This window comes from Babylonia areolata, chromosome 10 (genome assembly GCF_041734735.1).
Source record: "Babylonia areolata isolate BAREFJ2019XMU chromosome 10, ASM4173473v1, whole genome shotgun sequence".
Lineage (NCBI taxonomy): Eukaryota > Metazoa > Mollusca > Gastropoda > Neogastropoda > Buccinidae > Babylonia > Babylonia areolata.
The window spans coordinates 43,813,771-43,826,077 of NC_134885.1; the positions used below are offsets into that span (position 1 = coordinate 43,813,771).

Genomic DNA, 12,307 nt, shown 5'->3' on the forward strand with positions numbered 1-12,307 from the left:
TTGATGTTTGTTGCTGTGTGTTTCAGGCAAGAACCCATAAAGTACGTGTTGACCCTAACAAGTGAAGACAGACCATTGATGTTTGTGTTGCTGTGTGTTTCAGGCAAGAACCCGGTGACAGAGGGAGAGGTATCCACAATAGAGATTCAAAGGGGGGAGGACGACCAGCTCAACATCAGTATAGTGGGCGGTGCAGATACGCCTTTGGTCAGTTTGTTGCTCTCTCTCTCTCTCTCTCTCTCTCTCTCTCTTTCTCCCTCTCACTCTCAAGACAAGACAAGACGTTTATTTCAGGAAACCCAGTGGGGCCACATGAAAATGCTACATATTTCATGTAACTGATGGATTCTCCCGTTGTGTCTGACGGATAAGTAGGCAGGCAGGTCATCTGCTGATGTAGGTCCTCATGTGGGAATGAAGACTAATTCTTGAGGCACAAGGTCATCCACAGATGCTTAATGGAAAGTAGTTCTGCAAGGATGGGCCTGGTTTTCTCTGATTCCTCTTTCCCTAGACGGTGGCTGCTCTGTTGTGCTCCAGTGTCTTTGTGCCCTGGGTACACTGTTACCAACCTCCAGGTCCTAGAGAGGAGCGGCCTGCCCAGCATCAAAAGCCCGCTGATCCAGTGCCAGCTACGCTGGACAGGACATGTTGCCCGCATGACAGACAGCAAGATCCTGAAGATGCTTTTGTATGGCCAGCTGAAGGAAGGCCACCGTGAACTTGGAAGACCCTGCAAGCGCTTCAAGGACACCTTGAAGACAAACCTCAAAGCCTGTGACATAGACATCGCTTCCTGGGAAACTGATCCCTTGACTGCTGTCGCTGGAGGATGCTGTGCTCTGGTGGCATAAAGACGTTTGAAAACAAGAGAATGCTGGCCATTAAGGAGAAGCATGAGTGAAGGAAGCAGGGCTCAACTTCTGGAGACGTTTTCCCTTGCAACACCTTTGGGAAGTGCTGCACATCCAGAATCGGCCTCTTCTCCCACATGAGGACACACACTGACAGATAAGCCTGCCTGCCTACTCATCCGTCGGACCGACGGGAGACTCCACCACACCGTTGCTTCCACCGTGGCGACAAGGGCGACATCTTCCCAGGAAGCAGTGTCAATATTGCAGCTTCTGAGGTTGGCCTTCGAGGTTTCTTTATATCACTTCAGAGGACTTCATTGGTCGCGTTGTCCTTCCTTCAGTTGTCCATAGAGCAACATCTTTGGAGTTCTGCTGTCCTCCATACAGACAATGTGTCCAGCTCATCGGAACTAGCTTTTGGTGAGTATACGCTCGATGCTGGGTAGGCTGCGTTTCTTCAGGACGTGTAAATTGGACACTTTTTCTTGCCATTGGATGCTGCAGATGTTGCACAAGCATTGTTGATGGAACTGTTTGAGTTGTTGGGTGTGTCGGTGGTATGTGATCCAAGTCTCACAACAGTAGAGGAGAGCACTCAGAACCACAGCTCTGATTTGGTGAGAAACTGTCTACCATAGAAATTCAGAGGGAAGAGTTAAAAGTCATTGTCCTGTATAATTATAGGGAAAGCATTGCTAATTGGCTGTTAATTGATTTTCTTATGTGACTATTCTCTCACATTTCTGTTTGGGGCTTGTGTCTTGATGTCACCCCAATTCTTTGGGTTTTTGCTTGTTTGGTTTCAATATACATGGTGTTTAATATTAAAGTGATGGAAAGAGCATTGATGCCCATTTTTATTTTCCCTTTGTATTTCTTTATCAACATTGTGTGTGTGTGTGTGTGTGTGTGTGCGTGCGCAGATATGCACGGTGATACAAGAGATCTTTCCTGACGGAGCTGTTTGGAGGGACGGACGTTTGAAACCTGGTGACCAGATTCTGGAGGTAAGCCTCATCCTTTATTCACACTACCTCTCAAGCTCTAGCTTGTTAATGCCTTTTTCCTCCCACAGCTGCAGGGTTTCTAGCTTGTTAATGCCTTTTTCCTCCCACAGCTGCAGGGTTTCTAGCTTGTTAATGCCTTTTTCCTCCCACAGCTGTAGGGTTTCTAGCTTGTTAATGCCTTTTTCCTCCCACAGCTGCAGGGTTTCTAGCTTGTTAATGCCTTTTTCCTCCCACAGCTGTAGGGTTTCTAGCTTGTTAATGCCTTTTTCCTCCCACAGCTGCAGGGTTTCTAGCTTGTTAATGTCTTTTCTCCAAACAGCTGTAGGGTTTCTAGCTTGTTAATGTCTTTTCTCCAAACAGCTGCAGGGTTTCTAGCTTGTTAATGTCTTTTCTCCAAACAGCTGCAGGGTTTCTAGCTTGTTAATGTCTTTTCTCCAAACAGCTGCAGGGTTTCTAGCTTGTTAATGTCTTTTCTCCAAACAGCTGCAGGGTTTCTAGCTTGTTAATGCCTTTTCTTCACACAGCTGCAGGGTTTCTAGCTTGTTAATGTCTTTTCTCCAAACAGCTGCAGGGTTTCTAGCTTGTTAATGTCTTTTCTCCAAACAGCTGCAGGGTTTCTAGCTTGTTAATGTCTTTTCTCCAAACAGCTGCAGGGTTTCTAGCTTGTTAATGTCTTTTCTCCAAACAGCTGCAGGGTTTCTAGCTTGTTAATGTCTTTTCTCCAAACAGCTGCAGGGTTTCTAGCTTGTTAATGTCTTTTCTCCAAACAGCTGCAGGGTTTCTAGCTTGTAAATGTCTTTTCTTCACGCATCTTCAGGGTTACCCAAGGATTACCTTTGATGTATGCCCAGTTGCTGAAAGATTTTCATATAATTATCAGGAAACTGGTGAAATTAGGGATCTTGATTTTTTTTCTTTGTGTATGAAAATCTGTATATGCTGTTTGTATGATTTGGTGTTTTGCATTTGAATGAATATTAGATTATTTATCTGCTTGTTCATTTATTCATTGATTTATGCAACTGGAAAAAAAAAAGAGTTGTTAAACTTGGCTGAAAATTGTCTGCATAGAGCGTATTAGTGAAGAAGCCTTTTAAAAAGTTTATTTTTGTTGATTTAAAAAAAGAAAATTCAGACTTTATTGTGTATTCACCAGGACAATTTCCTTGCACGATAAAAACACAAAATACAAACACAATATCCCTCCTCATCTTCCCTGCATGTGCACATCTACAAATGGCACATTTGTGCACACACATGCACACATCTACAAATGGCACATTTGTTTGTGCACACACATGCACACATCTACAAATGGCACATTTGTTTGTGCATACACATGCACACATCTACAAAGGGCACACTTGCTTGTGCATACACATGCACACATCTACAAATGGCACACTTGTTTGTGCATACACATGCACACATCTACAAATGGCACACTTGTTTGTGCACAAACATGCACACATCTACAAATGGCACACTTGCTTGTGCATACACATGCACACATCTACAAACGGCACACATGTTTGTGCACACACATGCACACCTCTACAAATGGCACATTTGTTTGTGCACAAACATGCACACATCTACAAATGGCACACTTGTTTGTGCATACACATGCACACATCTACAAACGGCACACATGTTTGTGCATACACATGCACACATCTACAAATGGCACACTTGTTTGTGCACAAACATGCACACATCTACAAATGGCACACTTGTTTGTGCACAAACATGCACACATCTACAAACGGCACACTTGTTTGTGTACAAACATGCACACATCAAACAGCACATTTGTTTGTGCACACACATGCACACATCTACAAACAGCACACTTGTTTGTGCACACACATGCACACATCTACAAACAGCACACTTGTTTGTGCACACACATGCACACATCTACAAACGGCACACTTGTTTGTGCACACACATGCACACATCTACAAATGGCACACTTGTTTGTGCACAAACATGCACACATCTGCAAACGGCACACTTGTTTGTGCACAAACATGCACACATCTACAAACGACACATTTGTTTGTGCACACATTTGCACACCTCTACAAATGGCACACTTGTTTGTGCATACACATGCACACATCTACAAACGGCACACTTGTTTGTGCACACACATGCACACCTCTACAAATGGCACACTTGTTTGTGCATACACATGCACACCTCTACAAATGGCACACTTGTTAATGCACAAACATGCACACATCTACAAACGGCACACTTGTTTGTGCACACACATGCACACATCTACAAACGGCACACTTGTTTGTGCACAAACATGCACACATCTACAAAGGGCACACTTGTTTGTGCACACACATGCACACATCTACAAATGGCACACTTGTTTGTGCACACACATGCACACATCTACAAATGGCACACTTGTTTGTGCACACACATGCACACCTCTACAAATGGCACACTTGTTTGTGCACACACATGCACGCATCTACAAATGGCACACTTGTTTGTGCACACACATGCACACATCTACAAATGGCACACTTGTTTGTGCACAAACATGCACGCATCTACAAATGGCACATTGTTTGTGCACAAACATGCACACATCTACAAACGGCACACTTGTTTGTGCACAAACATGCACACATCTACAAAGGCACACTTGTTTGTGCACACACATGCACACATCTACAAATGGCACACTTGTTTGTGCACACACATGCACACATCTACAAATGGCACACTTGTTTGTGCATACACATGCACACATCTACAAATGGCACACATCTACAAATGGCACACTTGTTTGTGCATACACATGGACACATCTACAAATGGCACACTTGTTTGTGCACACACATGCACACATCTACAAACAGCACACTTGTTTGTGCATACACATGCACACATCTACAAATGGCACACATCTACAAATGGCACACTTGTTTGTGCATGCACATGCACACATCTACAAATGGCACACTTGTTTGTGCACACACATGCACACATCTACAAATGGCACACTTGTGTGTGCACAAACATGCACACATCTACAAATGGCACACTTGTTTGTGCACACACATGCACACATCTACAAACAGCACACTTGTTTGTGCACAAACATGCACACATCTACAAACGGCACACTTGTTTGTGCACAAACATGCACACATCTACAAACAGCACACTTATTTGTGTGCATGTGTATGCACACATATACTTGCATCCGTTCCCCTGCCCCTCCCACATTTTTGAGACAATGATATAACACCAAGTTAGTGTTTGAATGAAGCACTCACCACTTTGCACAAAAGTAATTGATGGCACACATGTGATACCTAACAGTGACTGTCCAGGTGAATGGTACTGATCACCTGACACCACAGTATATAATGTGTGCTACCTGTCTGATGGTGACTGACTGTCCAGGTGAATGGTACTGATCACCTGACACCACAGTATATAATGTGTGCTACCTGTCTGATGGTGACTGACTGTCCGTATGAATGGTACTGATCACCTGACACCACAGTATATAATGTGTGCTACCTGTCTGATGGTGACTGACTGTCCAGGTGAATGGTACTGATCACCTGACACCACAGTATATAATTGTGTGCTACCTGTCTGATGGTGACTGACTGTCCGTATGAATGGTACTGATCACCTGACACCACAGTATATAATTGTGTGCTACCTGTCTGATGGTGACTGACTGTCCGTATGAATGGTACTGATCACCTGACACCACAGTATATAATTGTGTGCTACCTGTCTGATGGTGACTGACTGTCCGTATGAATGGTACTGATCACCTGACTCCACAGTATATAATTGTGTGCTACCTGTCTGATGGTGACTGACTGTCCGTATGAATGGTACTGATCACCTGACTCCACAGTATATAATTGTGTGCTACCTGTCTGATGGTGACTGACTGTCCATATGAATGGTACTGATCACCTGACACCACAGTATATAATGTGTGCTACCTGTCTGATGGTGACTGACTGTCCGTATGAATGGTACTGATCACCTGACTCCACAGTATATAATTGTGTGCTGCCTGTCTGATGGTGACTGACTGTCCGTATGAATGGTACTGATCACCTGACACCACAGTATATAATGTGTGCTACCTGTCTGATGGTGACTAACTGTCCAGGTGAATGGTACTGATCACCTGACACCACAGTATATAATTGTGTGCTACCTGTCTGATGGTGACTAACTGTCCAGGTGAATGGTACTGATCACCTGACACCACAGTATATAATTGTGTGCTACCTGTCTGATGGTGACTGACTGTCCGTATGAATGGTACTGATCACCTGACACCACAGTATATAATTGTGTGCTACCTGTCTGATGGTGACTGACTGTCCAGGTGAATGGTACTGATCACCTGACACCATTATCCAGTGGCACATGTCATACCTGTCAAATGACTGACTGTCCAGGTGAGTGGTACTGATCACCTGACACCATTATCCAGTGACACATGTCATACCTGTCAAATGACTGACTGTCCAGGTGAATGGTACTGATCACCTGACACCACATTATCCAGTGACACGTCATACCTGTCAAATGACTGACTGTCCAGGTGAATGGAGATGACCTGACGCAGGCCACCCACTACCACGCTCACCAGGCCCTGACCAGCTGTCTACCTGTGTGTCGCCTGACAGTCTACAGGGAGAGGGCTGAGGACAGTCGACCCATAGAGAAGGAAGGTGGGGGGCAGTGCAGGCCTTGACAGGTCACAACGTGTCATTGATGAATGTGTGTGAAGTGAAAACAGGAATGGTAAAGTAAGTGCTAATAGAAAACTTGATTATATGACAGCATGATTTTGGTGAATATGTGTATTCACCCTGTTTGAACAGCCTTGTTTGAAAAACAGTGTTGTGATTGTTCAACACTGGGCAGACTCTGGTGTCCAGATAGTCCTTTGTGTTGTATTTCAGTACTTTGTCAGTACTTTTTGTCACAACAGTCTGCTGTGTGTGAACTTCACACTGTTCTCCCTGGGAGGAGCACATCACCACACTACAGCAACAGCTTGTTTTTCCTTTTCTGCAAATGTACTTCTTTTACTGTATGAGCTACAGTATCAAGGTAAATGTGTTTCTTAGGAGCTAAGCCTGTGTGGTGAAGCCATTGTCTATCAGTGGTGACTAAGCCATGTGTGGTGAAGGCATTGTCTATCAGTGGTGACTAAGCCATGTGTGGTGAAGGCATTGTCTATCAGTGGTGACTAAGCCATGTGTGGTGAAGCCATTGTCTATAGTTGGTGACTAAGCCATGTGTGGTGAAGGCATTGTCTATCAGTGGTGACTAAGCCATGTGTGGTGAAGGCATTGTCTATCAGTGGTGACTAAGCCATGTGTGGTGAAGGCATTGTCTATCAGTGGTGACTAAGCCATGTGTGGTGAAGCCATTGTCTATCAGTGGTGACTAAGCCATGTGTGGTGAAGCCATTGTCTGTCAGTGGTGACTAAGCCATGTGTGGTGAAGCCATTGTCTGTCAGTGGTGACTAAGCCATGTGTGGTGAAGGCATTGTCTATCAGTGGTGACTAAGCCATGTGTGGTGAAGGCATTGTCTATAGTTGGTGACTAAGTCATGTGTGGTGAAGCCATTGTCTGTCAGTGGTGACTAAGCCATGTGTGGTGAAGGCATTGTCTATAGTTGGTGACTAAGTCATGTGTGGTGAAGGCATTGTCTATCAGTGGTGACTAAGTTATGTGTGGTGAAGGCATTGTCTGTCAGTGGTGACTAAGTTATGTGTGGTGAAGCCATTGTCTATCAGTGGTGACTAAGCCATGTGTGGTGAAGCCATTGTCTATCAGTGGTGACTAAGTCATGTGTGGTGAAGGCATTGTCTATAGTTGGTGACTAAGCCATGTGTGGTGAAGGCATTGTCTATAGTTGGTGACTAAGCCATGTGTGGTGAAGGCATTGTCTATCAGTGGTGACTAAGCCATGTGTGGTGAAGCCATTGTCTATCAGTGGTGACTAAGCCATGTGTGGCTGTGTGGACAGAGATCCTGAAAATCACCCTGATGAAACATGTTTTGTGTGGACAGAGATCCTGAAAATCACCCTGATGAAACGTGTTTTGTGTGGACAGAGATCCTGAAAATCACCCTGATGAAACATGCTTTGTGTGGACAGAGATCCTGAAAATCACCCTGATGAAACATGTTTTGTGTGGACAGAGATCCTGAAAATCACCCTGATGAAACATGTTTTGTGTGGACAGAGATCCTGAAAATCACCCTGATGAAACGTGTTTTGTGTGGACAGAGATCCTGAAAATCACCCTGATGAAACATGTTTTGTGTGGACAGAGATCCTGAAAATCACCCTGATGAAACACAAGAGTAGGCAGCTGGGGATCAAGCTGGTTGGGAAAAGGTCAGTACAGAGTGAAATAAAATTTCTCTCTCTCTCTCTCTCTCTCTCTCTCTCTCTGTCTCTCTATCTGTCTATTAATCTATCAATCTGTCTGTCTGTTTGTCTATCTATATCTGTCTGTCTGTCTGTCTGTCCATCCACTTACACACACATACACACACACATACATATATATGTTTAACACACACACACACACACACACACACACACACACACACACACACACACACAAAATGTTGTGTCTTACTGCATATAAACATTTAAACAGTGTTTTGTGTTACTGCCTTTTAACACTTACATTTAGTTGTGTGTTACTGCCTGTAAACAGTTACAGTTAGTTTTCTTACTGCCTGTAAACAGTTATATTCAGTTGTCTTACCGCCTGTAAACAGTTACATCCAGTTATGTCTTATATATTCAGTTGGGGGTTAGGGGGTGCACGGGAGGGGTAGTACCTCTAGAGGGGGGGCTTGTCACACTCTTCCGGGAGTGGTTCATCCTCTGTTGGTCCCCACCGGCACCCAGCTCTCACTTATGGGTCCTAGAAGCTGCTAGCATGCGACAGCGCCCAACCCCCGGGCAACGGATTTGACAGGCTGGCTAAACTAGGCGAGGGTAGCCGACGGGTCTCAAACCCTCGGTGAGTTAGGGCTTGTCTACCCAAGCATGTGAAGACTGGATCCGGCGGACTCTGCGGAAGAAACCTTCATGGTTCAACGGAGAGGAAGGTGGTTGCAGCAGAGGAGTGCTGAGGGCAGGCTGAGGGACATAGGACATCCTGGTCATCCACTGCATCCGTTTCCATCTCCAGTTGTCTTCACCTCGTCTTGCCATTGGATACAGATGGTCTCGGACAAGAGAGTGAGGTCGACGGTGCGCAACTCCTCACTATAAAAAAAAGTTATCGCGCAAGTCATCAGTCATCCTTTAATCCATACCATCATTTTCCCCAAGCCCTGTGGCGACAGGTGAGCGACGAAGCGACAGGTGTGGGTACACTGGCAGTCGTAGCCGCGGACCTGCACACAGACAGCTCAGGCCATAGGGTCGTTTTTCACCGACTGGAGCAGCGGTGGAGATCGGCAGCCCCCTGAGCGACTGAGCAGCCCTCTTCAGGACAGCACTGCTCACCTCCATGGCATGAGGAAGGGGCTAGAAAAGGTGCCCTAAACATTGCCTGCTCCACACCACCCTAGTCAGCATACCGCGGCTGACGGGGACCCTACTCAAGCGGTCGACACACAAAGGAAAGAAAGAAGAAAACAAGGAGCACCACCAGCCTCAGAAAACTTATCGGCATAAAGTGGCAAGAGAAGATTCCTGACACAGAGGTGCTCACTCATGCAAACTTGCCCAGCATCTACACCATCTTGATGCAGGCCCAGCTGCGCTGGGCAGGCCATGTAGTTCGCATGCCAGATCACCGGCTCCCCAAGAAACTGCTGTACGGCGAACTCCAACATGGCAAGCGCTCCCATGGAGGCCAAAAGAAGCGCTTCAAAGACACTCTGAAAGCTTCTCTGAAGGCCTTCAACATCAGCCACGACACATGGGAGCTGAATGCAATGGACAGACCAAAGTGACATTCAGCTGTCCACAAAGCGCCAAATCCTGTGAGGCCAACAGAATCGCTGCAGCAGAGCAACACAGACAGGCCAGGAAAAGCAGTGCCAGCAAGTCCCCGACAGCCGCCACCATCCCCTGTCCACACTGCGTCAGAACCTTCCGGGCGTGGATTGACCTGACCAGTCATCTGCGCACCCACAGAGCCCAACCCACCCACCCCCAGGATGACTAGATGGTCCTCGTCGATCCCCACGGACGAACCACACGCATACATTCAGTTGTGTCTTACTGCCTGTAAAGTTACATTCAGTTGTCTTACTGCCTGTAAACAGTTACATTCAGTTTTTGGTTTGAATGTGTCTGTGATATGCTGTGATCACTGATTTGACAAACTGTTCAGGGGAATCTAGTCCTGTTGAAAGCTTGGTTTGAATGTGCCTGTGAAATACTGTACCTCTGATTTCACAAACTGTCCAGTGAAAACCAACCCTGTTGAAAGCTTGGTTTGAATGTGTCTGTGAAATACTGTATCACTGATTTGACAAACTGTCCAGTGAAAACCAACCCTGTTGAAAGCTTGGTTTGAATGTGTCTGTGAAATACTGTATCACTGATTTGACAAACTGTCCAGTGAAAACCAACCCTGTTGAAAGCTTGGTTTGAATGTGTCTGTGAAATACTGTACCTGTGATTTGACAAACTGTCCAATGAAAACCAACCCTGTTGAAAGCTTGGTTTGAATGTGTCTGTGAAATACTGTACCTGTGATTTGACAAACTGTCCAGTGAAAACCAACCCTGTTGAAAGCTTGGTTTGAATGTGTCTGTGAAATACTGTACCTCTGATTTGACAAACTGTCTAATGAAAACCAACCCTGTTGAAAGCTTGGTTTGAATATCTGTTGACAGGAATGGACCAGGAGTGTACATCCTCACACTGGTAAGTGGTTTGCTGGTACATGGTAAGGGGGTTTTACTTAAGGTACATGGTAAGGGGTTTACTCAAGGTACATGGTAAGGGGTTTGCTTAAGGTACATGGTAAGGGGTTTGCTGGTACATGGTAAGGGGTTAACTTAAGGTACATGGTAAGGGGTTTACTCAAGGTACATGGTAAGGGGTTTACAAGTCAGTTCTTTAGCATAGAATGTTTAACACTGTTCAGAATTATATTGTTACAGATGCTTGAGGTTTTTGACTCACTTGTGTAAACAAAGTGAGTCTATGTTTTAACCCGGTGTTCGGTTGTCTGTGTGTGTGTCTGTGTGTCCGTGGTAAACTTTAACATTAACATTTTCTCTGCAACTACTTTGTCAGCTGACACCAAATTTGGCATAAAAATAGGAAAAATCCAGTTCTTTCCAGTCATCTTGTTTAAAACAATATTGCGCTTCTGGGATTGGCACAAAAAAATAAAGAATGAAGCCTAATTATATGCAAACTGCATTTACTGTTATATTTATATTTTTTGTATTCTCTAAACTTGGCACTTTGATCTGATATTCTGTCCCAACAGCTAGAGCAGTCATTATTATCATTTTTTGTTCAAACAGGAACTTCTTTTGCTAAGCATGGAATTTTTATTTATTTTGCAAACGTTTTGGTGCAGATAGTAAAAAGGGGAAATTACTCTGTAATGCTAGTGGAGTTAATTTGCTTTAAACTGATCTTTCTCATCTTAAACATTACATTTTGAAACAAGAGAGGCAAGGCCTTCAAGACTCACTTGTGATGCACTTTTTTTTTTAAATGCAAGCTTTTTATGTCTTGAGTATAATTTCAAAATGTAATGTTTAAGATGAGAAAGATCAGTTTAAAGCAAACTAAGTTCCCAGCAGAGTAATTTCCCTTGTTCTGCTATCTACACCAAAGCGTTTGCAATAAATAAAACTTCCATGCTTAGCAAAAGAAGTTCCTGTTTGAACAAAAAATGATAATATTGACAGATCCTTTGTTGGGTCGAATATCAGATCAAAGTGCCAAGTTTAGAGAATACAAAAAATATAAATATAACAGTAAATGCATTATACTCAATACATAAAAACATGGATTTTTTTAAAAGTGTATCACAAGTGAGTCTTGAAGGCCTTGCCTTTCTTGTTTTCTTTAGCATAAAGTATGTAACAGTCTCCCCACAGAATCATAGTGTTATACATGCTAAAAACCTGTTCTTTAACATAGAATGTTAATGTCTCACAAGAGAATCACTGTGTTATTGACGCTTGTAATCTATTCTTTAGCATACAACATCATTAGAGAATTACAGTGTTACAGATGCTTAAAGTCTGTTCTTCAGCATAGAAAGTGTAACATTGTCTTGAGAATTATTATGTCACAGATTCTAACCTGTTGCTGGTGGTTTTTAATATCACACAATGTGTAACAGTCTCTACAGAATTATAGTGTAACAGATGCTTGTAACCTGTTCTTCAGTGTAGAATGTGTGACA

General features: G+C 44.0%; 1 protein-coding gene across 1 annotated transcript in view; it reads left to right on the top strand.

Annotated features, from left to right (window-relative positions):
* LOC143287025 (ligand of Numb protein X 2-like) overlaps positions 1–12,307 on the top strand; it is a 73,977-nt gene that overhangs the window by 43,824 nt on the left and 17,846 nt on the right. The window contains exons 5-9 of the mRNA XM_076595037.1: positions 104–207; positions 1,781–1,864; positions 6,480–6,609; positions 8,229–8,295; positions 10,770–10,800. Coding sequence (XP_076451152.1) covers positions 104–207; positions 1,781–1,864; positions 6,480–6,609; positions 8,229–8,295; positions 10,770–10,800 — 416 coding nt within the window. The remainder of the gene's footprint in view (positions 1–103; positions 208–1,780; positions 1,865–6,479; positions 6,610–8,228; positions 8,296–10,769; positions 10,801–12,307) is intronic.